Raw genomic sequence first — 27,757 nt, 5'->3', positions numbered from 1 at the left:
TTATGTGATGTACCCATCTAATCTTCAACATTCTTCTGTAGCACCACATTTCGAAAGCTTCTATTCTCTTCTTGTCGGAACTATTTATCGTCCATGTTTCACTTCGATACATGGCTACACTCCATACAAATACTTTCAGAAACAACTTCCTGACACTTAAATCTATACTCGATGTTAATACTTTCCTTGCCATTGCCAGTCTACATTTTATATCCTCTCTACTTCGACCATCATCAGTTATTTTGTTCCCCAAATAGCAAAACTCCTTTACTACTTTAAGTGTATCATTTACGGGATCTGAAATCTGCGACATAAATCGGCATCTCCAGAACAGATGTTGGAGAGTTTTCGCGGCTTATCAGATGCGCTATTCGAAAACTGTTTGCCTGAAAACCAGACTGGGTAGTGCACGTAAACATACTACACGCGTAATGTAACTGCGACGTTGACAGTGAACGGGCTTATGCCACCCGAGAGGTGACTGAGTAGGCCGCGAACACAAGTGTGGCCCTTACGCTACCTTGCGGTACGCCCCGCCACTACTTGCTCACGCTCTGAGTCGCCGTAATTCACACAGCGGAGCTATTCAGTGACTACACATCGTGCTGGCTGCAGAACACGCGTGTACACAGAAGGCGACGGGCCCTGCACTGCTGAAGACAATGCGGACCCGCGGCGGAATCGGCCAGGTTTAGAATGGGACGGGACGACAAAAACATTCCTGGCGGAAGCGCGCAGCTGCCTCCGCGCAGCGACAAACAAAAAGGACGAAGGAGGAAACGGTCGGAAGGAAAGATGGGAGGGAGGGAGAGAGAGAGAAGGCAGGGGAAGGGAAGGGAACTTAAGAAGGGGCGGGCGGCAGCCTTGTGGACGGGCAGAGCGCGGGCCGGCCGCATTCGACGCGCCTCCGCCTCGCTCCCAGCTTCCTTCCCGGCTCACCGGTCAGACGCGCCGCGCGGCTTGGCTCGGCTTTTTTGCCAGCAGGCGGATACGCGGCGGACCGTGGCTGGGCGCCGCATAAGAAACCACACAGTCCAGTGTCCAACTGTTTCTTCTCTCTCTCTCTCTCTCTCTCTCTGAAGCCGCAGTTGCGGGATGCCCGAGGTAGACGGCCGACTATCGAACCCCGCAGAAACAAGTCTCGTAATAGTTTCACTCTCACTCGTCCTGCACCACGATCTAGCTCAGTCACTGTGACTGTATTTATGGTTGCCAGGCCCAAAAATAGAAAAACCGGACTCCGCGTTATATTTACCCGGACCTTTTGCCCTAAATGCCCGATGCCCGACTACCCATTTAGAAAGAAGTCAGTTGGATACTTTCAGTCGTAAATTAATAATAAATTATACCCAATTTTTTCCAAGCTCAAACTTAAATGTGCTTAAAAGTCACAAAAGAAACAGTAAACAGCATTATTGTTGTAATAATCAAAAATATTCTGTTTTGTTTGTTTCTCTTATATCTGGCGCACTCTTCTGTTGCTTATACTGTGCTGCCATCTCTAACACAGTGAACTTCCTGGTAAAGAGACAGTCGTCGTCGTCGTCGTTGTCGTCGTTATGCTTGTGTGCGTTACGAGACATTTTGTACCCGTTGAGCAATAAAACTTTGTTATTATCCTCCTATGGTGAAAGTGTTTCTGACAGAGACTCCTTCAACACTTACGATTTGACAATTATGATAGCTATTAAGTGCTCGGTCTTGTTCTTAATTGCTTAGCCTTTCTCGTTAAACGATCACGTATCAAAATAAAGTAATGCTTCTTCATTAAACAAAATAATTATCCGTTCTTCTGGCGAAGGCACAGCTTACAATGGAACCTCCCCATCGCACCCCCCTCAGATTTAGTTATAAGTTGGCACAGTGGATAGGCCTTGAAAAACTGAACACAGATCAATTGAGAAAACAGGAAGAAGTTGTGTAGAACTGTGAAAAAAGAAGCAAAATATACAAACTGAGTAGTTCATGGGAAGATAAGCAATATCAAGGTTATTTAGATCTTAGGAGCGCCGTGGTCTCGTGGTAACGTGAACAGCTGCGGAACGAAAGGTCCTTGGTTCAAATCTTCCATCGAGTGAAAAGATTAATTTTTTATTGCCAGTTTATGTGACAAACTCTTATGTTTTCATCACTTTTTTGGGAGTGATTATCACATCCACAAGAAAACCTAAATCGGGCGAGGTAGAAGAATCTTTTTACCCATTCGCCAAGTGTACAAGTTAGGTGGGTCGACAACATATTCCTGTCATGTTACGCACATGCCGTCACCAGTGTCGTATAGAATATATCAGATGTGTTTTCCTGTGGAGGAATCGGTTGACGTATGACCTTGCGATCAAATGTTTTCGGTTCCCATTGGAGAGGCACGTCCTCTCGTCTACTAATCGCACGGTTTTGCGATGCGGTCGCAAAACACAGACACTAAACTTATTACAGTGAACAGAGACGTCAATGAACGAACGAACAGATAATAACTATGCAAAAATAAAGAAAGTAAAATTTTCACTCCAGGAAGGACTTGAACCGAGGACCTCTCATTCCGCAGTAGCTCACGCTACCACAAGACCGCGGCTCTCCTGCGCTGAGAATGTCCATTATGTTCCCTATGTGACCCGTGGACTACTCAGTTTGTATATTTTGCTTATTTTTTCACAGTTCCACACAACTTCTTCCTGTTTTCTCAATTGATCTGTGTTCAGTTTTTCAAGGGTATCCACTGTGCCAACTTATAACTAAATCTGAGGGAGGTGCGATGTGGAGGTTCCCTTGTTAGAATACTTTGCCTGGCACGTTCTGTGCGCGTAGCGTGGTGGTGACACTGTGTGTTAGGCTCAGATAAAAGACGAAACATAACAATTACATGGTCGGTATACCTATATATCCTCATGGTTATTCGTCCTTATTTCTCGCTTGGCAAGGGCTTTAATTTTGGGTTCTCTAATTCGTCACTACGAAGCCTAACAAAATCCGCACATGCCAGCGTTCTATATACTTATTTGGCGGGGTACGACCGTAGAAAGCTCGGTATGTCCGGCTAAAGCTGCACACCCCATAGTTCATTCTCTTTCAGTCAAAATTTGGCAAGTATGTAACTACAAACAGCGACCGCTGTACGAAGGGCACATTTTTAATACAGATATTGCCGTGCCTACAACTAGAGGTCAGTGCAGATGTAGACGTATCAGTAGAATAAAGTAATTTATGTAAGTCTTGGAGAAAGGAGAAAACTGGAGGAGACGAAGCATACCACCCATTAGATGGTGCATGCTATGTTATTCTTCTGTCGCAGGTAACGTTCAGTTACATGCGAATACTTCGTGTACTCACATTTTACAACTTTTAGATGGCTGATAGCACGAGAAAAACATCGCTAACTGAAGTTACAACACAATACTGGAAGCTTTTAGTACCGTGAGCCGTGTGACACGGTTGCACAGCGAACAGCGGCGAATGGCGAGATAGTTCTCGTATCTCACAATAAACGCCGCTGGGTGTATTTACACAGCATTCCGTCTTTCTTCAAACGTTTCCGCAACTTTTACGTATAGGCTTAAGATCGAATGTTTTAGAAATTTGAAATTAAACACGAAATTTACAGAGAAACAAATGCTTTGGCTAGAGCTGCTCTTGAACAGAATTGCACCAGCGTCAACCCGCAACGAAAATATTTACTTTCAAGACGATGAAACAGAGCATGAACTCAAAAATGGTTCAAATGGCTCAGAGCACTACGGGACTTAACATTTGTGGTCATCAGTCCCCTAGAACTTAGAACTACTTAAACCTAACCGACCTAAGGACATGACACACATCTATGCCCGAGGCAGGATTCGAACCTGCGTCCGTAGCGGTCGCGCGGTTCCAGACTGTAGCGCCTACAACGGCTCGGCCACTCCAGCCGGCTAGAGCATGAACTATGTAGCGCTTTTGGCGAAAAATGGACTGAATAATGCTTTACAGGATTCACCTAACACATCAAGTATCGACGGAATACTTTGTAGGATGATCCGAAACATTCCATCTGGGGTACTTACTGCACTACAAAGGTTGTACAGTGAAATACAGGTTGGTCCAGTACCTCACGAACAGACTTAAGCCAAACAAAATGATATTCTAAACCCGTTGTCTTACAGACCGATAGCACCATTTTCGTGGTCAAAGACGCTTGAAAGAACGATTAAAAATCGATTAGAATGGTCGATCGAGAAGAATAATCGTTTTCCCAAGACCTAGTTTGAATTTTGGAAGGGAAAGAGTGCTCTTGAAAAGTTAGGCATTTTAGAATTGACATTCAGCGGACTTTCGTGAGCAGATTTTCCCTGTTTTCCGTATTCTTTAATGTATCTGGAGTTGATGGCAATGTGGAAAGCCAGCGTCGGTTGTCTCATTAACATAATAAAATGCCCACAACTTTCATGCTCTCCGTCAGATACACTGTATTCGTAAAACTATTCTTGTTCCAATATCTCGCTCCACATAGTGGTGTGCGATACCCAGCGGCAAGGGTCAGAGAACTATGTGACAGCGTCATACTTCTTTCTGGAATGGTTGTCTGTAGCTTCAGGGTGCTTGCAGAATTTTTACCGTCAAGTTTCATCTTAGTTTAGGCATGGTGAAGGTAACTAGTCATTGTAGTGTTCCTCATGGGTGGCATGACGAAAACACGACAAATACCAAGTTAAGAAGTAACAGCGAGTTTCCCCGAGCATATGAATTTATATAAGGAGATTCAGATGCTAAAACCAGTGGCCGTACTTGGCACTTACCCCAGCTTTGGCAATTACCCGGCTGGTGCGAGCCGCGTGAATAGAGAGAGAACACGCTGACGACTCCACAAATCATGTTCAGCTCCCCTTTGCGGAGAATGCATCGTGGTGGTGGAAGGGTGGGATATCGAGGAGACCGACGCTAGTAAAAATTAGGGGCGTCAAAACACTTATCAACGGCGCCGATCAAGAGTCTATATGAAGCATCCCACGAGGTGGGCGAGTGCTTCGAGTCTTCCGACATCCGCGTGTAGTCTGGGCCGTTGATCGATTACATTGTGCAAATAGTTGCACACGCGTATTCTTTTTTGGTTAAATGTGTAAATTACTTTTGGTGCTGTCACCTATGCAAATGATGATGATGATAAATTGCTGCACTGCTCCTAGCCTACCGTCCGTAACTGTCACCAGACATGCCAACTTACAAAAGTGAAAAATCAGGAGAATTTTAGCGCTGTACTATTGTGAATTACAACACATCTCTGACAAAGTTGCAATAATTCAGTACCTGTACCTGGCACAGCCATATTGTTTTGCAATTTCAGAATCGGGAAACATTTTGCGAAGCAAAGGTCCAGCGTGGTCGGCACAGTTTATAGTCAAGTTATGTTCTACAATAAATGGGGTAAATAAAGCCTCGGCATTCGTCACAGAATCTACATTTTGGGGTTTACACGAGAAGTTAAGTTTCTGGTTCCGTTCTACACAATGGACACTCTCCTTGTGTTTTTTAGTTTGCACATGTTTAAGAATGCCGCATTTCCTGCCATGAGCCACTGAAAAGTCACATCTACATAGACTACAAAATGCGGAAGTTTGTTCCTTCCTCTATTCACTTAAACATGGAAACTCTTCCTTACATACGTTTCTGAACACTGCATCATATTTCTTCGCCATCCTGCACAAAAAATAATCAACAACTACTTCAAAGTACACAAATCACGCAGCAGAACCGAGAACACTATGGTCCTACGTTCTAGACAACGTTCATGTAGCAATGATGCAAACCCTGGAGCACCGTTTCCCCCTATATTGCACTTCAAACTCCCCTAAATAATTTATAATTTGTACCACTGTCGGGTAAGCGAGCGGGGGGGGGGGGGGAGGTGTGAAGTGGAGGGGGGGGCGGTAAAAGGGAGTCAACAATGAAATTGTCGAGTGGAGGGGAGGGGAGGTGAGGTTAGTAACCCTTAATATTTTTCACCCTTGAAACATTTATCCCTCTAATTTACCCCAGGCAGCTTAATTCCCCCTAAATTTAGGAGGAAATCCCCAACTTCGCAACACTTCCTTGAAGAAAGAACAACGCTAATCACTTCTTGTCGCTTGCAACGACTATCGACTACTCCTTGTCCACAATAACTTTACGATTGCGCTGGTGCTACCAGAAGCGGAGGACATTGGCACTGGTTGAAAGATATTCATTCGTCTCCGAACGCTGCCAGCGATAAGTTCCTTACTTCCTTGTGGAAACGAAGTGCGAGCTACGCCTACTGCCGTTCCCGTCAGCCACCGCACCAATCTGTCAAGTTAACATAGACAAGTAGCAGCCATACATTGTCATCCACCAATATACCGAAAGGGCAGGATTTTCAAATAGTAAGGAAAGTACTGAAACTGCTCTGAAAATCGGGAGATCCGTCTTGACGGTCGGGAGGAAGAAGGAAAAATCAGGAGTCTCCTCCTTAAATCTGGAGAGTTGGCATATCTGTGTCACCATTACCTCTCTCTCTCTCTCTCTCTCTCTCTCTCTCTCTCTCTCTCTCTCTCTCTCTCCCCTCCCCGCCACGTGTCTCCCTCCATCACGGTGTCTGCGCAGGTGGGGCCAGAGTTGAGCGAGCGTGCGACATGACGAAGTGTGCTGGGTAGAGGTGGGTCGAACTCGTTCATTCTCGTGAACTACTTCATTCATTTCACTCTTTGCCGTGAAGCGTTCAAATGAAGTAGTTCACTCATGAAGTACGGAAGCCTGGCGAAGTTGCCCAGTTCGCCGCTCAGCCGCGGCTACGCTCGTTTCGCCTGGTTCGTACGATAAAGCTTCGTAATACTTCATAATTTTACCAACAGATGGCTGAATTATGCAGTAGCGTGCACGCAACGTTTTATGCTCTTACAGCATCTGAGTTAACTTAAATAGAGCATGGTCTAAGGGGACAAAGGAAAGAAACAGAGAAGCCCGTCACATATAAAGAAGGTATTACATTTAATCTTGCTCGACATTTTCTCATGAAGCGCCCAAAAAAGCCTTTACCTGCCAAATGAAACATTATTTGTAGTTTCCGGAATGGCAGTCCATTTCATTATTTGTTGTATTCATGGGCAGAAAACTAGGGCTACCAACGAAATGCAATCCAATTTTATGTTCCTTTTAAAATTTAATCCAAAATAGAATGAGTATGTTTACCACTGTCACAAAGTCTATATACCTACGTTAAGTAATTATTCAGAAGTTTTCCTGTAGATTTTATTTTTGTTGAGAATAATAACCCTCCAGATTGAAAACGTAAAGTGTCACACGTAGTCATTGGTACGATTTCACGTAAAATCCCTCTTTCAGTGTTATCAACAAACCTTTTACTTTCATGTTGGCTGTGCGTGCACACACAGCCAGCCTCTTCGTTTGTATCTTTAATATTCATTTGCCTGCAAGCGCTGCCAACGGTAGGCTACCCGCAGACGCGAAGTTTAACTGCACAACGGGTAATGATGTCAGCACTGCAAGAAACAGCTGACGCTGCCTTCCCCTCGCCCCTCACCACCCCAACCTATCGTTCCCCACAAACACCGCGCGATTCGTCGACAGGCAGTAGAGGGAGGACTGAAGTGAAGGGAGGATGAGTGACGTAGCGCCGATGTAGTGGAAGAGGGAGAAGGGAAGAGAGTGAGTGAACTAGAAGAAAGTGTGGAGTGTGCTAACTGTGAAGAGTTTGAAGTGCCAGTTCGTTGAAATTGAGTGGTTAGTTCACAGTTGAATGGAGTGAAGCGTTCATCTGAACGACTCATTCACGAGCTCCCCACCACTAGCGCTGGGCTTACCTTGGTGGTGGCGGTGGCGCGGGATCCGTTGAGGACGGGCTTGTTGGTGACCTGGACGGCGAGGTGGGCGTTGTCGATGAGCGGCCAGGCGCCCTCGACGCGGCACGTCTGGTACTGCCCGGAGAACGTCTTGAGGTGCGGGTCGCCGAACAGGCCGCAGTGCACGTGCTCGGCCGGGCCCCGGTAGTCGCACTCCGCGTCCACCGGCGGCGGCGCCGCCGACACCTCCGGGGGCTCCACCAGGCCGGGTTCTGCCGAACACAACACAACACACCGCTGCCTTACAATAACATCACATTACATACGACGCACTTCCAGTCAGCTACGTAGTATCCGCACCATCACAACAACCAGAATGCCATTGCTGTTGAGGACTTCTGCCCAACCACTGATTTAATGCAGCTCTCCATCTCTGTATAACTACAAGGGTGGGGGGGGGGGGGGTCGAAAAGTTTCTAGACCAACAAATACAGAATGATAGAAATTTCATAATAGCAATTTCTTTTTCAATACGAAACCTGTCTAAACTAATACACTTGCGAGCACGCTCAGTTAACTTCTGAAGACCATTCAGATAAAAGGTCTTCGATTTTGAGTCCAACCAAAGTTCAAGGCGTCAATCACTGCATTATCATTATCAAGCAGTCGTCCTTTGAAGTCTTCTTTAGGTCTGGCAAAAGAAAAAAAGTCTGATGGAGCCAAATCTGGACAACACGGCAGACGACGTAACAGTTCGAATCCACAGTCACGCAGAGTTTTCAGTGTCGGGAGGTCTTTGTGCACCGGTGCGTTGTCCTCATGCAAAAGAACTCTGCGCGCCGATTTTCCGCACCTTTTTTTCCTTCCTTTCTTCTCTCAAACTGCGCAGGAGTGTGCAACAGTATGACGCATTGATAGTTACGCCCTTATGCATATAATCCACCATAATCACCTCTTGTGCATCCCAGAAGGCAGATGTGATCACCTTACCAGCTGATTCTTGCACCCGGACTTTTTTTGGGGTAGGTGATGAAGGAAGTTTCCATTGCTGTGACTTGTTTTGTCTCAGGATCAAAGTGGTGAACACAAGTTTCGTCCATTGTCACATACACTGCAAGAAAGCCGTCTTCATCCGCTTCAAATTGGTGGACGACTTCTGCACAACACTGCACGCGCTCCTGTCTCTGATCTGCATTCACGTCTTTCGGGACCTACCGACACGAAACTTTCCACACTCCCAAGATATCCATAACAATGTCGTGAGCACGCTCATGGTATCTTCCAAATGTGGTTTCAATGTGCTCCAACGTTGTTCGACGATCCTGCAAAATCGTATCGTCAATTGCAGTCACTGTTTCATCAATGGAAACGCTGACAGGCCTTCCGCTCCATGGCGCATCTTCCACACTCACTCTTCCACGTTTGAAGTCGGACACAAAGTTTCTCACTGTGGAATAAGACGGTGCACTGCCCTTAAGTGTATTCCGCATGTGCTCCGCAATTTTATTGGGCGTCATTCTCTTCAAGTAAAGATATTCGATCACAGCACGGTTCTTGATTCTCTCGATATTCGCCATTTTTCTTACACTACGGAATACAACGCATCCTAGCGCAAAACTAAAGAAACTGGAGACGCGAAATTTGACTTGCATACCCACAAAGGGTCACCATGAACGTAGGTGGAGGTGTTTGTACGAGACATTAAGGTAACTATCTCGCGCTAGAAACTTTTCGACCAGTCCTCGTAGTGCAACCTATTTCAACACAGAGACTTTCAAGAGGCGTTTGAAACACGAAGTCTCTATAGCGGTCCAGCCCACTCCCTGTACAAAGACAAGGGCAAAATAAAATTAAAACTGTTGTTTTAATCTCGAGTTTAATGGTAGTAGGCACGGGACTGCAAAACCCTTCATTAAAGAACCAATGATTGTAGTTCGCTTAGTTTTGCACAAAGTAACTTTCTGAAGCCATCCGTAACCAGAGATAGCCTGCCTGAGCGCGGGATGATCAGCTGTTGGGGACGGACAAATTTCTGACTTTACCAGTCGTTTGATTCATAAATACGTCTAAATGGCGTACAACTGCAGAAGATCGAGTGGCAGTTGGTTTCAAAAATCCACGCCAAGGTGACACTTGCGCGGATGCACAGACGCCTGGCAACATGCCAATAACGCCAACCTGTGCGTGGGCGAGCCCAATAGGCCCTCGGCTGGAAAGTCTAACCGACCGTCGGCGCTTGCGCCCTCACTTGTGTTGTCAGCAGGGAGCTTCTGCCGTCTCAGAAAGTATACAGTGTGTCAAGACCCGATATCACAAAACTACCGAGAGTCGCCCTCTGTTCGTGACCAGCAGTCGTGCGGCAATATAAGCCATTTTTCGCTGTAAGTGTTCGTTTCCACCGGCACTGAAAAAAGCCAACCGTTTTTAAGTGTAACTATTCGGCTTAGAGCGCGAGAGATGAGCCTCCGGTGTGATCAACGTTAATTCGGTAGTCTTTGTCGTGCTGCCCCTGTCCGTATGCTCGCAATGTGTTTCCAGTCACGGCTCTTTATTATGTGCTTCGCATCCTGGAGTTCACCTTCGTTAAGTTGCATCAAAAGTCTCTAGTGATGGGAATAGTTATCGTTCTCTTTGTTCATGTTTTGTGTCTTTCCATGTAATTATGGATCGGCCCACAGCAAACCTGAGCATCACATGTGTATTCCGAAATGGTTGAATGGCTAGTTACCACATATTCGTATCGAGACAGCCTCTCGTTCAGTATGTTTACGAGAATACACATGCTTTAGGTTTATCTGTTACTCGTCTGTAATCTTACCCTGTTCTCTCCATTAACTAATTAATATCAATCAGCGACGTCATTACGGTCCGGAGAGTGGCAGATCAGCAGCTGCGGTTCTTCTAATCTGATGGTAGGGGAGACTGTCACAGGCAGAACCCTTGCTTCTTTCATTTCCATCCCACAGAAGCCAAAAGAAACGGGCGACCTGCATTATATTCGTTTCACCCTGTAATCGGGCTTGGTCTCTTACAATATTCTCCTCCACACTTCTCTCCTTTACAAATTTGCCCATTCCTTGATGCCTACGGAGGTGTCCCATTACCTGGTCTGTTGTTGTAATCAAGTTGAGCCATAAATTTATTTTTTCTTTCATTCAGTTCACTAGCTCCTCATTAGTTATCCTATCGTCACAGTCTGCATTCTCTCGTAGGACCAAAAGCTTCTGTTCCTGTGCGGACTCTTTATAATCTACATTTTCTATCCGTATAATGCTACACTCCGCATAAATACCTTCAAGAAAGACTTCCTAACACGTAAATTTATTTATGAAATGTGAGAATCACAGTGAACAACACAGCGACTGACAATTATAAGGAGGTACCGACTGATAAATCTTTTATTTCATTTTATGATAAGTTTCAGTCTGAAATATGAATATACAAATTTACCGAAGCGAACATTGCAATAATTCCCCTGTGTTAAGTTCCTATGGAACCAAACTGCTGAGATCATTGGTCCCTAGGCTTACACACTACTTGAACTAACTTACGCTAAGGACAACGTACACACCCATGTCGAGCGAGGACTAACTTTCGACGGGGGGAGGCGCGCGAATCGTGGCTAGGAGCCTCAGACCACGCGGCTACACCGCGCGGCACTTTTTTTTTCAATTACATACTAAATTCTATGTACTCCTCGCAGATACAATTATTTATGCTATGAAATTGGTTAAATGATTTAATTTTGTTAAACAGTTAAAACATTACACCACAACCCTAGCGCCATCTAATGGTTTATTCAGTCACTCCGCCATTCTTTATTCTGGAAGGCAGGCGAGTTTCTACTAATTCATGATAATGTCATTAAGTATTTCGTAAGCCTTAAACTACATTTTCCATTCCATGACATGGTTTCACTTAATGGGGAAAATGTAAAACGTCTTCTATTTCTATTGATACCAGTTCTGTTTTAAGATATCTATAGCCTTTGATAAAGACGCATATGGGAAACCGCCAGGCAGGCTGAAATAACAAAATTGTGCTTAAGATATCTCCAAATTTTTATGTGCATCCAATAGCCGCTTTGTCTTTCAGTCCTTTTACGCAAGCTGTAGCTGATTTTTTCGTGAATTTGCTTTTTCCAGTACTGTTGTGTACTATAGTAGTGCTATCTTTATAAATTTGCACATTCTTCCTGTGATTTTCTATGCCTTTCATACATATCAATATCTCTAAAAAATGTATGTTGTGGGTAAAAGTCAGCAACAAGTAATGATTTTTGTATTTTTCTCGATTTTTTTTAGGGTGGGCATAAAGTAACGCCTCCCTCCCTTGGTAATGTGCGTTATGAAAAATGTGTTGGCATTACTACGGTTAAGGCCAAGAAACCGGACAAGGATTGGGAAACCCGTGTGCTCACGACATGGTCCTCCATCCGAGGGTGCCGTTGGCATAGGACGGCACGGAGTTCGCGCCCCATTGGTCCACCTAGGGCAGTGGTTCCCAACCTGGGGTTAATACCCCCTGCGACGTAAAAACTGGATGATTCAACTCTGCTTCAGTCTCTGAACTAATTTTTTTTCCCCAAAAGACCATTACTACTATGACAATTTTGCTTAAATCTAATATTGAATATATGATTTATCTGCAATTACTTTTTCTCAATTACTAGCACTAATGCGGTGGAGGCTACATGTTCGCCACACTGTCCACCCAGTTCAACATATGTTATTCTCTGTCCCGTGCATCGCTGATGATAAAAGTGAGACTTGTACGTAACAAATACTAAATACCTCAAAAAAAGTCTCCAAGTTGTAGATTGTACCCGCAGTACCCCAGATATTGCTCCACTACTTGCTACGAAACACACAAATGAAGTAAGACAGAACGACAGAGCAGTAACTAATAGTAGTAGTAGTACCAATAATATTGTGTACAGGACTATAGTAACCCTTATGTAGTGACTGGCCAGACACAAAGGCTTAACAGCTTTAAGTCTTAAGAGTTTCTGCCAGTGCAGAAGTAAGGTGTGCAGCAACCAAATTATTTACTAACAGTAAATATAATGCACTCATTTTAACTTGGTCGATTTTACAGGGTTATTACAAATGACTGAAGCGATTTCACAGCTCTACAATAACTTTATTAGAGATATTTTCACAATGCTTTGCACACACATACAAAAACTCAAAAAGTTTTTTTCAGGCATTCACAAATGTTCGATATGTGCCCCTTTAGTGATTCGGCAGACATCAAGCCGATAATCAAGTTCCTCCCACACTCGGCGCAGCATGTCCCCATCAATCAGTTCGAAAGCATCGTTGATGCGAGCTCGCAGTTCTGGCACGTTTCTTGGTAGAGGAGATTTAATCACTGAATCTTTCGCATAACCCCACAGAAAGAAATCGCAGGGGGATAAGTCGGGAGAGAGTGGAGGCCATGACATGAATTGCTGATCATGATCTCCACCACGACCGATCCATCGGTTTTCCAATCTCCTGTTTAAGAAATGCCGAACATCATGATGGAAGTGCGGTGGAGCACCATCCTATGGTACGTTTAGCTCCCTGCTTGCTTTATTCGTCGACTTCCGCGGGCTACGCGTAAAACTTACCCGCACGCGTTCAACCGTTTTTTCGCTCACTGCAGGCCGACCCGCTGATTTCCCCTTACAGAGGCATCCAGAAGCTTTAAACTGCGCATACCATCGCCGAATGGAGTTAGCAGTTGGTGGATCTTTGTTGAACTTCGTCCTGAAGTGTCGTTGCACTGTTATGACTGACTGATGTGAGTGCATTTCAAGCACGACATACGCTTTCTCGGCTCCTGTCGCCATTTTGTCTCACTGCGCTCTCGAGCGGTCCCTGCGGCAGAAACCTGAAGTGCGGCTTCAGCCGAACAAAACTTTATGAGTTTTTCTACGTATCTGTAGTGTGTCGTGACCATATGTCAATGAATGGAGCTACAGTGAATTTATGAAATCGCTTCAATCATTTGTAATAGCCCTGTAAATGAGGTCAAGCATGTGCCGTAATGGAGAGGAGTAATGCAGGATAAGTACGTTTTGTAGATAATGTGGGACAGGGTGGAAGTACTAACTAATGTCCTATTGCACTCAGGGGTAATGGTCTAGGGGCAGAGCACGGAACTTTGCTTTATGCTTTTTTTTTACGATTCATCTCTTCCCCCCCCCCCTCCTCCCCCCACCCCAGAGACAAGTCGAGTGGCAGCTTAGAAACACCCGCCGGCCGGTGACGTACCTTCGTCGGGGCTGTCGTCGTCATCGTCGTCGTCGAGCAGGCCGGGCGGGGGCGGCGTGGGCGGCGGGGGGCGGCGCGTGGCGGCGTGGTGCGTGGCGGCGGCGCAGCCGTGCACGAGCATGCGCCGGCGCACGATGGTGAGTGCGCTGTGGTAGCCCAGGTTGCCGTGGCAGGCGGGCGCGCGCCCGTGCACGCACTCCCGGTACCGCTGCAGCACGGCGCACAGCCGCGCCTGCGCAGAGCCGCCGGCGCCGGGCGCCGCCGACAGCGCCTCGCCGTACTTCTGCGAGCACTCGTCCACCGTGCACGCCTCGCTGCCCGCTGCAACACCGAGGAGCATAGCGCACCGTCAGCATCACACACCGGTGTAACAGGGCCGGAGCGCAAAGGCTGGAAAGTATTGGTGCAAATACGGAGCCCTGAGGTTGAACGGGCTCCCCCAGGGCTCTGTACTCGCACCTATACTTTTCGACCAGTATACGTACTGCTCAAATTCCTAATATTAATGTACAGCTAACTATGAATCTGGGAATTCAGGCACATTCCATATTTCTAGATTTCCGGAAAGCATTTCACACAGTTACCTCCACTGCAGACTGTTACTGAAGGTACGAACATATAAAACATTCACAGGTATTTGAGTGGCTCGAACACTTATGTAATACAACCCAGTATGTTGTCGTCGACGGCGAGTGTTGCTCAGAGATAAGGGAACCGTCAGGAGTGCCCAAGGAAGTATGATACGAAAGATATTTTCTATATACACTACCGCCCATTAAAATTGCTACACCAAGAAGAAATGCAGATGATAAACGGGTATTCATTCGACAAATATATTATACTAGAACTGACATGTGATTACATTTTAATGCAATTTGTGTGCATACATTCTGACAAATCAGTACCCAGAACAACCACCTCTGGCCGTAATAGCGGCCTTGATACGCCTGGTCATTGAGTCAAACAGAGCTTGGATGGCGTGTACAGGTACAGCTGCCCATGCACCTTCAGCACGATACCACAGTTCATCAAGAGTAGTGACTGGCGTATTGTGACGAGCCAGTTGCTCGGCCACCATTGACCAGACGTTTTCAATTCGTGAGAGATCTGGCGAATGTGCTGGCCAGGGCAGCAGTCGAACATTTTCTGTATCCAGAAAGGACCGTACAGAACCTGCAACATGCGGTCGTGCATTATCCTGCTGAAATGTAGGGTTCCGCAGGGATCGAATCAACGGTAGAGCCACGGGTCGTATCACATCTCAAATGTAACGTCCACTGTTCAAAGTGCCGTCAATGTGAACAAGAGGTGACCGAGACGTGTAACCAATGGCACCCCAATACCATCACGCCGGGTGATACGCCAGTATGGCGATGACGAATACACGCTTCCAATGCGCGTTCACCGCGATGACGCCGAACACGGATGCGACCATAATGATGCTGTAAACAGAACCTGGATTCCTCCGAAAAAATGACGTTTCGCCATTCGTTCACCCAGCTTCGTCGTTGAGTACACCATCGCAGGCGCTCCTGTCTGTGATGGAGCGTTAAGGGTAATCGCAGCCATGGTCTCCAAGCTGATAGTCCATACTGCTGCAAACGTCGTCGAACTGTTCGTGCAGATGGTTGTTCTCTTGCAAACGTCCCAACCTGTTGACTCAGGGATCGAGATATGGCTGCACGATTCGTTACAGCCACGCGGATAAGATGCCTGTCATCTCGACTGCTAGTGATACGAGGCCGTTGGGATCCAGCGCGGCGTTCCGTATTACCCTCCTGAACCCACCGATTCCATATTCTGCTAACAGTCATTGGATCTCTACCAACGCGAGCAAAAATGTCGCGATACGATAAATCGCAATCGCGATAGGCTACGATCCTACCTTTATCAAAGTCGGAAACGTGATGGTACGCATTTCTCCTCCTTACACGAGGCATCACGACAACGTTTCACCAGGCAACGCCGGTCAACTGCTGTTTTTGTATGAGAAATCGGTCGGAAACTTTCCCCATGTCAGCACGTTGTAGGTGTCGCCACCGGCGCCAACCTTGTGTGAATGCTCTGAAAGGCTAATCATTTGCATATCACAGCATCTTCCTCTTGTCGGTTAAATTTCGCGTCTGTAGCACGTCAACTTCGTGGTGTAGCAGTTTTTATGGGCAGTAGTGTAGGTAAATGAACTGGCGGACTGGGTGCGCAGCCATCTGCGGTTGTTTGCTGATCTGCAGTGTATGAAAGGTGTCTAAGATAGTGACTGTAGGAGGATACAGATGACAGACTAAATTTCTAGTTGGTGTGATGACTGGCAGCTAGCTCTATACGTAGGAAGTTAATGCGGACGAGTAGCAAACACAAACCCGTAATATTTGGGTACAGCATTAGTAGTGCCCTGCTTGACACAGCCACGTCGTTTAAATGTCTGAGCGTAACTTCGCAAAGCGATATGAAATGGAACGAACATGTAAGGATTGTAGTAGGGAAGGCGAATGGTCGTCTTCGGTTCATTGGGAGAATTTTTAGAAAAGTGTCGTTCCTCTGCGAAGGAGAGTGCAAAAAGCGTGACGCATTTTTGGGTACCGCCCGTCTGTTTGGGGCCCGTATCAGGTGGGATTAAATGAAGACATCGAAGCATTAGTTAGTTAGATGTGTTACCGCTAGGTTCGAACAACACTCAAGTTTTACGGAGATGCTTCGCGAACTCAAACGGGAATCCCTGCATGGAAGGCGATGTTTTTTCAGGGCACACTACAGAGAAAATTTAGACATCCGGCTTCTGAAGCTGACTCCAGAACAATTCTACTGCCGCGAACATAAATTTCGCGTAATAAGATACGAGAAATTATGGCTCATACGGAGGGACATAGTCAGTAGTTTTTCCTTCGCTGTATTTGCGAGTGCAACAGGAAAAATAAATGACAACTATTGGTATAGGGTACCCTCCGCCCTCACCGTACGGCGGCTGGGTGAGTATACATATGTAGATGTGGACTGTCAGCAGAAAATTCCAACTTTTCCATTGAATAACAACATCACTTTTATTTTGTTACATCACAAGTCGCTAAGTAATTCTCAATTACTGGATGAATAGCGGTGTACGATGTGTGTGTGCGCGCACACACACACACACACACACACACACACACACACACACACACACACACACACACACACAGAGAGAGAGAGAGAGAGAGAGAGAGAGAGAGAGAGAGAGAGAGAGAGAGAGAGAGAGAGAGAGAGAGAGAGAGAATATGAGCGGTGCAGAAAAGCGCCGACGCGCGGGTGAATTAGACGGCGTCCGAAATTACAGAGGCGGGCCCGGCCACATCACATTACGGACAATGATCAGCGCCGCGTCATGCCCACGCGTCATTGTCCGCCGCCGCTTCTGCCACTCCTTATGTATGACGGCCGCCTTTTTCTTTCTTTTTTAATAACTGCAGCGGCTTATCTGCATGGAGAGGTACCCGTACAGCTGTTAGTGTTTGCATTTGTTTTTAAACCCGGTAATTAGCCACCTACACATCGCCGACATGTTTGAGTCCGTGGGCGAGTTAGCGACGGCAGGTCTACACGGAGGCGGCAGGATGCTGCAGTGGACGCATCAGCTACTCGCGTATTTAGCCGTTCTTTGAGACACTGCCAAGTGTCCGTGACAATGACAGTTTTAGCGCCAGCCGTCTCAAGTGAAGGATTGTTCTCTTGCGTTTCACTTCAGAAGCTGTCGGTCTTTTATTAGAGTACCGTAGAATCTAAGATAATAGAGATTCTATTCTAGTCTGAACAAAGCCTCTTTCCCAACTACCCAGTCTGTATCGCCACCTTCATGTAGTCTTGAGTGTATCTGAATGTGCTGTGTACCGTAGGACATGCCTTTTAATTTTTAACATATGAATTGAAAGCTGGAGGCTCTGGGTGAAAACCTGTTCCATTCACCGTTCGTGAAACCTCTTTCAAGAATGTAAATATGTATGTGTATTTTTAATTACTAATTTTATATAGTGTAGAATTCGTATTTTTAGATTTATGTATCTACACGGTGAACCAGATCCCCATCGACAAACTTTCAGATACTATGAACCAAAACAAGGCAATAAAGTCTAATAAATCTGTGGTCTAAAATGCTGCATGCTATATGCGCTTGTTCGCCCTCGATACTGTGCAATAATGTTTTCTAGTGCAACCTCATTGCTTTCCATATTTATAGAGGAGATAGTATAGAACAAAAACAGAAAAAAATGTTCGGTAAACATGGGCTCTAAAATGAATATCTTAAGGAATATGAGCACTTTTACGGTAAGACGTGTTTCATGGTAGTGAAGATGAACAAACGTTCGTAACTCCTAATGTATCTTTTCAGAGCCCACGTTTACTAGACTTGCCGGCCGAAGTGGCCGAGCGGTTCTAGGCGCTACAGTCTGGAACCGCGCGACGGCTACGGTCGCGGGTTCGAATCCTGCCTCAGGTATGGATGTGTCTGCTGTCCTTAGGTTAGTTAGGTTTAAGTAGTTCTAAGTTCTAGCTAGAGGAACTGATGACCTCAGCAGTTAAGTCCCATTGTGCTCATTTGAACCATTTGTACTTCTTGTTTTGGTCTGTACCTCCAAGTCTGTCGGTGAAATTGTGGTTCACCATACACATCGAGCAGAGTGGACACCACCGTTAATTCCCTATTGGACAGATATGTAGTACATACACTCCTGGAAATTGAAATAAGAACACCGTGAATTCATTGTCCCAGGAAGGGGAAACTTTATTGACACATTCCTGGGGTCAGATACATCACATGATCACACTGACAGAACCACAGGCACATAGACACAGGCAACAGAGCATGCACAATGTCGGCACTAGTACACTGTATATCCACCTTTCGCAGCAATGCAGGCTGCTATTCTCCCATGGAGACGATCGTAGAGATGCTGGATGTAGTCCTGTGGAACGGCTTGCCATGCCATTTCCACCTGGCGCCTCAGTTGGACCAGCGTTCGTGCTGGACGTGCAGACCGCGTGAGACGACGCTTCATCCAGTCCCAAACATGCTCAATAGGGGGCCAGATCCGGAGATCTTGCTGGCCAGGGTAGTTGACTTACACCTTCTAGAGCACGTTGGGTGGCACAGGATACATGCGGACGTGCATTGTCCTGTTGGAACAGCAAGTTCCCTTGCCGGTCTAGGAATGGTAGAACGATGGGTTCGATGACGGTTTGGATGTACCGTGCACTATTCAGTGTCCCCTCGACGATCACCAGTGGTGTACGGCCAGTGTAGGAGATCGCTCCCCACACCATGATGCCGGGTGTTGGCCCTGTGTGCCTCGGTCGTATGCAGTCCTGATTGTGGCGCTCACCTGCACGGCGCCAAACACGCATACGACCATCATTGGCACCAAGGCAGAAGCGACTCTCATCGCTGAAGACGACACGTCTCCATTCGTCCCTCCATTCACGCCAGTCGCGACACCACTGGAGGCGGGCTGACGATGTTGGGGCGTGAGCGGAAGACGGCCTAACGGTGTGCGGGACCGTAGCCCAGCTTCATGGAGACGGTTGCGAATGGTCCTCGCCGATACCCCAGGAGCAACAGTGTCCCTAATTTGCTGGGAAGTGGCGGTGCGGTCCCCTACGGCACTGCGTAGGATCCTACGGTCTTGGCGTGCATCCGTGCGTCGCTGCGGTCCGGTCCCAGGTCGACGGGCACGTGCACCTTCCGCCGACCACTGGCGACAACATCGATGTACTGCGGAGACCTCACGCCCCACGTGTTGAACAATTCGGCGGTACGTCCACCCGGCCTCCCGCATGCCCACTATACGCCCTCGCTCAAAGTCCGTCAACTGCACATACGGTTCACGTCCACGCTGTCGCGGCATGCTACCAGTGTTAAAGACTGCGATGGAGCTCCGTATGCCACGGCAAACTGGCTGACACTGACGGCGGCGGTGCACAAATGCCGCGCAGCTAGCGCCATTCGACGGCCAACACCGCGGTTCCTGGTGTGTCCGCTGTGCCGTGCGTGTGATCATTGCTTGTACAGCCCTCTCGCAGTGTCCGGAGCAAGTATGGTGGGTCTGACACACCGGTGTCAATGTGTTCTTTTTTCCATTTCCAGGAGTGTATAAGAATACTAGTTCCCTATGAAAGACGATTGTTCGTGTCCTGTACTCGTGCACGCTTCACAATAAAATTTGAGTATAGTGAAATAAACATTAAGAAAATACAAAAATCCACAATTATAGCACATGTCACAGCGGCGAGAATCCGTTAATTTTCAATCCCAGCAGCCGAAGTCACTGTCAAAACGAGACACTGTTAGGAACAGCGGAGAATCGGGGAACGCCTTGACCGATCCACAGTTTCGACACGGAGCAGCTATACTGGAACTGTGTTGGAGTTTTTTTTTTTCTAATTTATTAATTTCCACCTGTGGACGTCATTCAGGCAGCCAGCCTCCAATACATGGTACGTTATAAACTGAAAAGGATATCTAGTCACGCACGTCACACTAACATACGCTCGAGATATGATTGGAACGTCTACATCTAACAATTGAATTGTGATACGTTAGCCGCCAAAAGGTTATACGTATATACGTATGTCTACACAGTAGCACATCACATGCTGCGAGTAGTCTCTTCACTCTGGTTAGCACTAAGCACTGTAGTAATTCGGATGTCGCGTAATATGGCATTGAGGAATCTAAAATTGTGTGATCCACAATTAAACAGGACATGAGTCAGTCAGTTTTAACAAGGCGCAAACGGCACCTTCTGTGGAGACGGAACATGGTGAGAAGAATCTCTCCGTGGTCCATTCCAAGGGAGTATTATGATCGTGTGGGGTTGCTTCTTAATACAGCTGTATAATACCTCCCCTCTGTTAGTACGATAGGTGCCACATTTTATTCCACAAGGTTCTGATCTGCCGCCGCACGAACTGTAGGTGGTCTGCGTAAGAACCTTGTTCGTGCATCTTTGTTCCGTCGTGGATGGCACTGTAAGGGAGCGTCGATAATTTCGTTCCGCCTATACTGTGAGGCCACTTTATCCACAGCATGGTCTGTAAGCGAGCTGCTTCTGTGTGTTGGCAGCGCTGTGTAGCGCTTTGCATTGGATCTCTGACTGCGTTTTCTTTGTAAGAGATTCAGTGGCTGGTCGGACTCGTTGTTTGAAGTTTATCTTCTGTAGTGTTGTGCAGTTGAAAGTTAGTCGCCAGCAGTGATGGAAGTACTGTTGGGCAGTTGGAGGTGAGCAGCCAGCAGTGATGGATGTTAGATGTGAGAAGGTAGCCTTGATGGAGGGTAGAGGTCTGAAGTGGTAGCGTAGGCTAACGATTTGTACATGTTCGACTTGGAGACTGAATATTATTCATGATTATATACCTTTGTACTAGATGTCAATGACGATTTATGTGCATGTTTGAACTGGATGTAACATTATTAAGGTAAAAAAAAACTACATTATTTGGTTTGCAACAAAATCTTTCCTTTGCTAACCACATGCCTACTACTAGTTAGTGCCTTTAGTAGTTAGTGCCTTTAGTAGTTAGTGCCTTTAGTAGTTAGTGCCTTTAGTAGTTAGTGCCTTTAGTAGTTAGTGCCTTTAGTAGTTAGTGCCTTTAGTAGTTAGTGCCTTTAGTAGTTAGTGCCTTTAGTAGTTAGTGCCTTTAGTAGTTAGTGCCTTTAGTAGTTAGTGCCTTTAGTAGTTAGTGCCTTTAGTAGTTAGTGCCTTTAGTAGTTAGTGCCTTTAGTAGTTAGTGCCTTTAGTAGTTAGTGCCTTTTATTTAGCTGGCACTATTGACAGTTGCTGTATTGCAGTAGTTCACGTAATGAAAATTTTTGTGATGTAAGTGCTTAATGGAATGTATAGGTTAATAGATTTCTTTTTAGTCAAGGCCATTCTTTTGAATTAATTATTTGGAGTTAGATTATCTTTGAGCAGTCAGATTGCGTTGCACTAGGATACTGTGGGTCTCAGTCATTCAGCAATTTAAGTACAGAGACACTCATTTAAATAAAGAAGTTACAGTTGATTTTCTTGTCATGAATCTGCAGTTCTGCAATACGGTCTACAATCGGGTAAACCATTTAATAATTGATGTTGAAGACAACATGATTCTGTATGAGCAGCAATGCTGATCGCGAGTCTGTTAATATAATGACTGTATTAATGTAAGCCAGACCGCGCACAGCTGCCCGTAACACCACAGCGACACATCCGCCGGCGCAGACGTTGTAGACAACAATTAAAGCAAGATAAAGAGTTTAGAGCTCGGAACGTGCAGCAGGGCATTAATGGAGCGACTGCAGGTGGCAGCTTCACGCCGCAGCTGAGCCGCGGCCAGAAGTGACAAGTGGGCGCCATCCGCCTCCCCAGGCGAGATTCGGGTCGCGTCACCTGCGACAAAGGAGGCTTCCGGCGCACAAGGCTGGTCGTTAGCGGCCGGCCAGGCGCGTGCTGAGCTGTGCTGCCGCCGCCGCCGCCGCACACGCCCACGCACATCCGGAGCCGGCTGCTCTTCCGGCTCCAGGCGGCCGCCGTTCACTCCGGCCGGTGAGTAATCAACGCTGCCGCCGTGCGTCGTTTTGATCTTCCTAGCAGTTGTTACACCTTAGTCCATTATGGCTCTGGTAAACAGTCTTACGAGACGAACCGACAAGACACTCTTCACGTACTACGACGGGCGTTCAACATACAGGGTGATTCAAAAAGAATACCACAACTTTAGGAATTTAAAACTCTGCAACGACAAAAGGCAGAGCTAAGCGCTATCTGTCGGCGAATTAAGGGAGCTATAAAGTTTCATTTAGTTGTACATTTGTTCGCTTGAGGCGCTGTTGACTAGGCGTCAGCGTCAGTTGATGCTAAGATGGCAGCCGGCCGAAGTGGCCGTGCGGTTAAAGGCGCTGCAGTCTGGAACCGCAAGACCGCTACGGTCGCAGGTTCGAATCCTGCCTCGGGCATGGATGTTTGTGATGTCCTTAGGTTAGTTAGGTTTAACTAGTTCTAAGTTCTAGGGGACTAATGACCTCAGCAGTTGAGTCCCATAGTGCTCAGAGCCATTTGAACCATTTTGCTAAGATGGCGACCGCTCAACAGAAAGCTTTTTGTGTTATTGAGTACGGCAGAAGTGAATCGACGACAGTTGTTCAGCGTGCATTTCGAACGAAGTATGGTGTTAAACCTCCTGATAGGTGGTGTATTAAATGTTGGTATAAACAGTTTACAGAGAATGGATGTTTGTGCAAAGGGAAAAGTTCTGGACGGCCGAGAACGAGTGATGAAAATGTAGCCTCCAAGAAGCCCTGATCTTACCCCCTGCGATGTTTTCTTATGGGGGTATGTTAAGGATATGGTGTTTCGGCCACCTCTCCCAGCCACCATTGATGATTTGAAACGAGAAATAACAGGAGCTATCCAAACTGTTACGCCTGATATGCTACAGAGAGTGTGGAACGAGTTGGAGTATCGGGTTGATATTGCTCGAGTGTCTGGAGGGGGGCCATATTGAACATCTCTGAACTTGTTTTTGAGTGAAAAAAAAAACCTTTTTAAATACTCTTTGTAATGATGTATAACAGAAGGTTATATTATGTTTCTTTCATTAAATACACATTTTTAAAGTTGTGGTATTCTTTTTGAATCACCCTGTATATGCACAACTTTTTTTCATCGGCCAGATTTGCTTGAAAAAAAAAATGAGAAGTTTTTTGTGAAGCATCGTAGAATATTCCTGCCTCAGCCACTACAGTTTCATGAAGTTCAGGTGGGTACCGCCGCTACATTTAGCCTTCAAAAATGGCGTCTGTAAAGGGGGCGCGTTCTAAGGAGAGTGTTGCAAACGAGGTTCTTCAGCCGGAAAACCACAGCATCGCAGATATTCAAAGGCACTTGCATAATGCCTACAGCGATCTGGTGGAAGACGTGTATATTTTTATTGTCTATTGTCAAACCACAATGTATGAAATATGTTTATAGTTTATTAATAGGTTTTAAGTAGGAATAATTAATATGTTATTTTGGAAATAATTTTTGTAGCAGGGAATGTCTGCACCAAAGTATTGTTGGCGGGAGAGACCGCACATTGATACATTTTATAATGGTAGCAGGCATTGTCTGCACCAGAAAGCATTGTTGGCGGGAGGGACCGCACTTCACGGTTCGTAGGAAGTCAGTAGTAAGCGAGGTGTGAAGCGAGTCGGTAGCAGGTTTGAAGCGAGAGGTTGAGAGGAGCGGTGTGCCTGCCAGCCACCAGGCACAAGAGATTATAAAAAGATGTACAGAGAGATCAGTTATTATCATAAGAGGAACTAATATTATTGAATTATTTTTTTGAGAAACTCAAGACTACTGAAGGTATGTTTGCGCAATGCTAGTTGTAAGATTATTGTAAAAAGTAAGTTCCATTTCAACGTTTGTGAAATCATTTCATCCAGAATATAATTAATTTTTGCCAGCAATATTGCATTACTAAGTATAATCCATCCCAAAAACCATCAACGTAAAACTTGGCAAAATATTATTGTTGTGAAGAAAAAGTTTAACTATGAATTACGTAACTTCAGCCAAATTAATTAAAGAATAACGTTAGCTTTGCTATTAAAGAATAAGGTCAGCTTTGGTAATAAATACAACCACTTATTATTACAGCCCACCAGCAGCTAATAGAGTATAAAAAAAGTTTACTCGTGTCGCAGTTTGATGTAGCAGTCAGATGGCGATCCAGTAACAGTAAAAAAGTAAGGAAGTGTTTTCTGTTATTGCAGGTAACGACTGAGGGCCGCGACGACGACACATCCTATGTTTCGTTGAAATAATCAGCAAATTACTTTTAATAAGCAACATTTAAATTTCTATGCGAAGATTGCACTTATTACCACTGAGAAAGAGAATTAATTTCAAAGGGAAGATTTCATTTGTTGCTATTAAGCAAGAGAGAAATCCTAACGGAAGGTTTCATAGGTTATTGTAAAAGGGAAGGTTGCGTAACAAAAGAGAGAGAGAGAGAGAGAGAGAGAGAGAGAGAGAGAGAGAGAGAGAGAGAGGAGACGGGAAGGTTTCACTGGCAGTGAACAAAAGCGCAGTGAGTCGTTGATCGAGGCGTCTGTCATCACCACAAGCTCCCGCAAACATCTCCCACGTGCCGCCCGGCCACAAACACATTCAGCAAATTGAAGAAATGACTTTAGCGCGTTCGTCGCCACAATAATTCAAACGAACTTCTCCTAACATCACAACGCGAGGCCTCACGGAAGTCCGTGCACCCTAGAGAGACTCTCAAAACTTCACTGTTCTTCCTCAACCACCTGCCTGGATATCTCACACTTTCCGACTTCCACGTGTTTGGCACAATGAACGGTGCACTCCGCGTGAAGCAGTACGTGGATGATAGGGAGGTTATTGATGCAGGAGGACGTTGGCTCCGGCGTCGACCAATAGAGTAGTACCTTGCAGATATACAGGCCCTCCCAGTAAGGCGGCGTAAGGCTGTGGCACTGAACGGAGATTATGTTGAAAAATGAGAATTTGTAGCCAAAAGAATAGGGAATAATACGATGTATTGGTGTCCTGAATAAAACGAATTTTCTTTTAGAAAAAATTTGTTACAGTACTTACTGAACGGCCCTATTACTAACCTGTGGCCCGTCCCGGAAATCGCCCATTTCTGATGTCATCCACCACTCCGAAACAACAACTTTCTCTCCCTGTCCAGTTTACGGTCTTTCCTTCGGTCATTTTTCGTTTCAGGCCATTTCTTCTCAATGCGTGTGCCAGCCAAGTTGTTTCCCTCATTCTCATCATTTTCAATAGTTTTCTGTCCTCTCCTATTGGTAGAATGACTTCCATCATTCCTTATTCTATCAGTTCATTTTATTTTAAGCACTGCTCGCCAGAATCTTAATTCAAAGCTGTCGCTGTGGTCTTCAGTTCGGAGACCAGTTTGATGCAGCTCTTGTGAGGTTGCCCTCATTTTCGACAGTATTTTATTCTTAAAAATTTACATTTTATCGGGAAGCTCGAGCTAGCAGAGTAATTCTCTTCCATAAGCGGCAATGCAGAATACAACAGCGCCCACTGTTCCTCACGCAGGCATCGGTAACGGTTCTTACGCAGGCAACGGTGACGGAAGTAACATTCGTCGTGGTAGTGAGTCAGTGCAGTTAAGATATAAGCGAGCCATGAGAAAGAATCTTGTCTGGCGATCCAATAGTCAGGGTCACGCCAATATTCAGGTACGAAATCGAAAAAGTCTTAAAAATAAAATATTTTAATATTAAAAAGTCCACCCTGGGCAGATTAGATGCTAGGCGGAGCCTAGTTGTCAGTAAAGCTTTGATACTACAATACCCTTAAATCTAAAAATAAATGGAAATTATTCAGCTATCGATCACATGCGAAAAGCTACTAAGTTGTACGAAGTATGCTCGAGATTTCTGCTGCGCGCCACTCAGTGGGTGATAGGTTATAATCCGAGTCTCTTGTCTTTACCAGTTGTCTTAACCACGCTCTTGAGTTTTGTGATGAATCAATACACCGGCAATTATTTCAAACAGATTAGCCACCCGCACTCCGAGAGTATAGATACACATGTCACATGCTTGCATCTCCAAACTAATCCAATGCGATACACTCACAGCTTATGGGCCTATGTCAACGAGACATCTATGTAGAACAGCTGGGAGGAAGACCTACTTGCCCATTCGTTAAGGTAGTCCAGGAAAGGATTAACTTCTGCAGTCTTGAGTCCGAAGGAACTATCAGTTTTATTGTACGTCGCCTACGCCGCTTTCTTCGGACCCGTGGTTAAACTACGAAACATTTATGGAGTTTCTGGCACCTGGAGTGGATCTTACACTCACCGCGGCAGTCTACGAAGACCTTTCGTCTCTGCATAACTTTAGCAATCTATATTTGAGGCTGCTTGTAGCAGTCAAGTCTGTCTTCCTCTGAAAGTTTTACCCCCACTCTTCATTCCACTACCGCATTAGCTTTCCCTCTATGAACCAGTTGTGCCCAAATCAACCTTTCCCTTCTTGTCTTCTGCCATAAAGCTGTCTTCTTCCCGACTCGACTCACTAAATCTCAACTGATTATGCGATATCACCATTTAACCTTCAGTATTTTCCTCTTTGTCTTTGATTGTCCCAGATTCATTCATGTAATTAACACTTGGCAAACACCATCTTTAGTTCCACCAAAATTCTCTTTGGTGTCAGTAAACCATTCACCTTTTCAATAGGTCTGTGACCAATATACATTTACTTTTTATGTCCTCCACATACTTTCCATTTTTGTCACCTAACTTCTCAAATACACAAACGATTTTACTTGTTTCAAGTTCTTGCGTTGCAATGGTACTTTGACGAAAGCTTCATGTTTCCTGATTCTTATCACTTTCTTTCTTTCTTTCTTTCTTTCTTCTTTCATTCATTCATTCTTGAATCATACTCTTAGCCTTAAATTACGCGACAACTTTGACTGGAACGTTCCTCCAACGGGTGAACAAACTTTATCATGACGCCCTTCTAAGCTACATTCGAACTGCAAAGACATCCCTCCTTCCTTCCTTCCTTCTTGCCTTCATTCCCGTCAACGCAAATAGTCGAGGCAGTGTAGGATATTTTGAGGAAAATAGGAGCTGGAGAGGAAGGAGACGGCAGAGCGGACTGATGTGGACAAATGGAGGCGTCGCGCGCTATTCTCAACTCGGTAAACA

The 27,757-nt window shown here is 45.7% G+C and overlaps 1 protein-coding gene across 1 annotated transcript in view; it reads right to left on the bottom strand.

The window, feature by feature from the left end:
• Nucleotides 1-27,757, bottom strand: part of LOC124799196 (repulsive guidance molecule B-like) — a 334,484-nt gene that overhangs the window by 54,522 nt on the left and 252,205 nt on the right. Inside the window, exons 4-6 of the mRNA XM_047262730.1 lie at nt 14,157-14,362; nt 14,042-14,096; nt 7,803-8,053 (exon numbers count right to left, since the gene is read on the bottom strand). Coding sequence (XP_047118686.1) covers nt 7,803-8,053; nt 14,042-14,096; nt 14,157-14,362 — 512 coding nt within the window. The remainder of the gene's footprint in view (nt 1-7,802; nt 8,054-14,041; nt 14,097-14,156; nt 14,363-27,757) is intronic.

This window comes from Schistocerca piceifrons, chromosome 5 (assembly GCF_021461385.2).
Source record: "Schistocerca piceifrons isolate TAMUIC-IGC-003096 chromosome 5, iqSchPice1.1, whole genome shotgun sequence".
Classification (NCBI taxonomy): domain Eukaryota; kingdom Metazoa; phylum Arthropoda; class Insecta; order Orthoptera; family Acrididae; genus Schistocerca; species Schistocerca piceifrons.
This window is presented reverse-complemented; position numbering and strand designations above follow the sequence as displayed.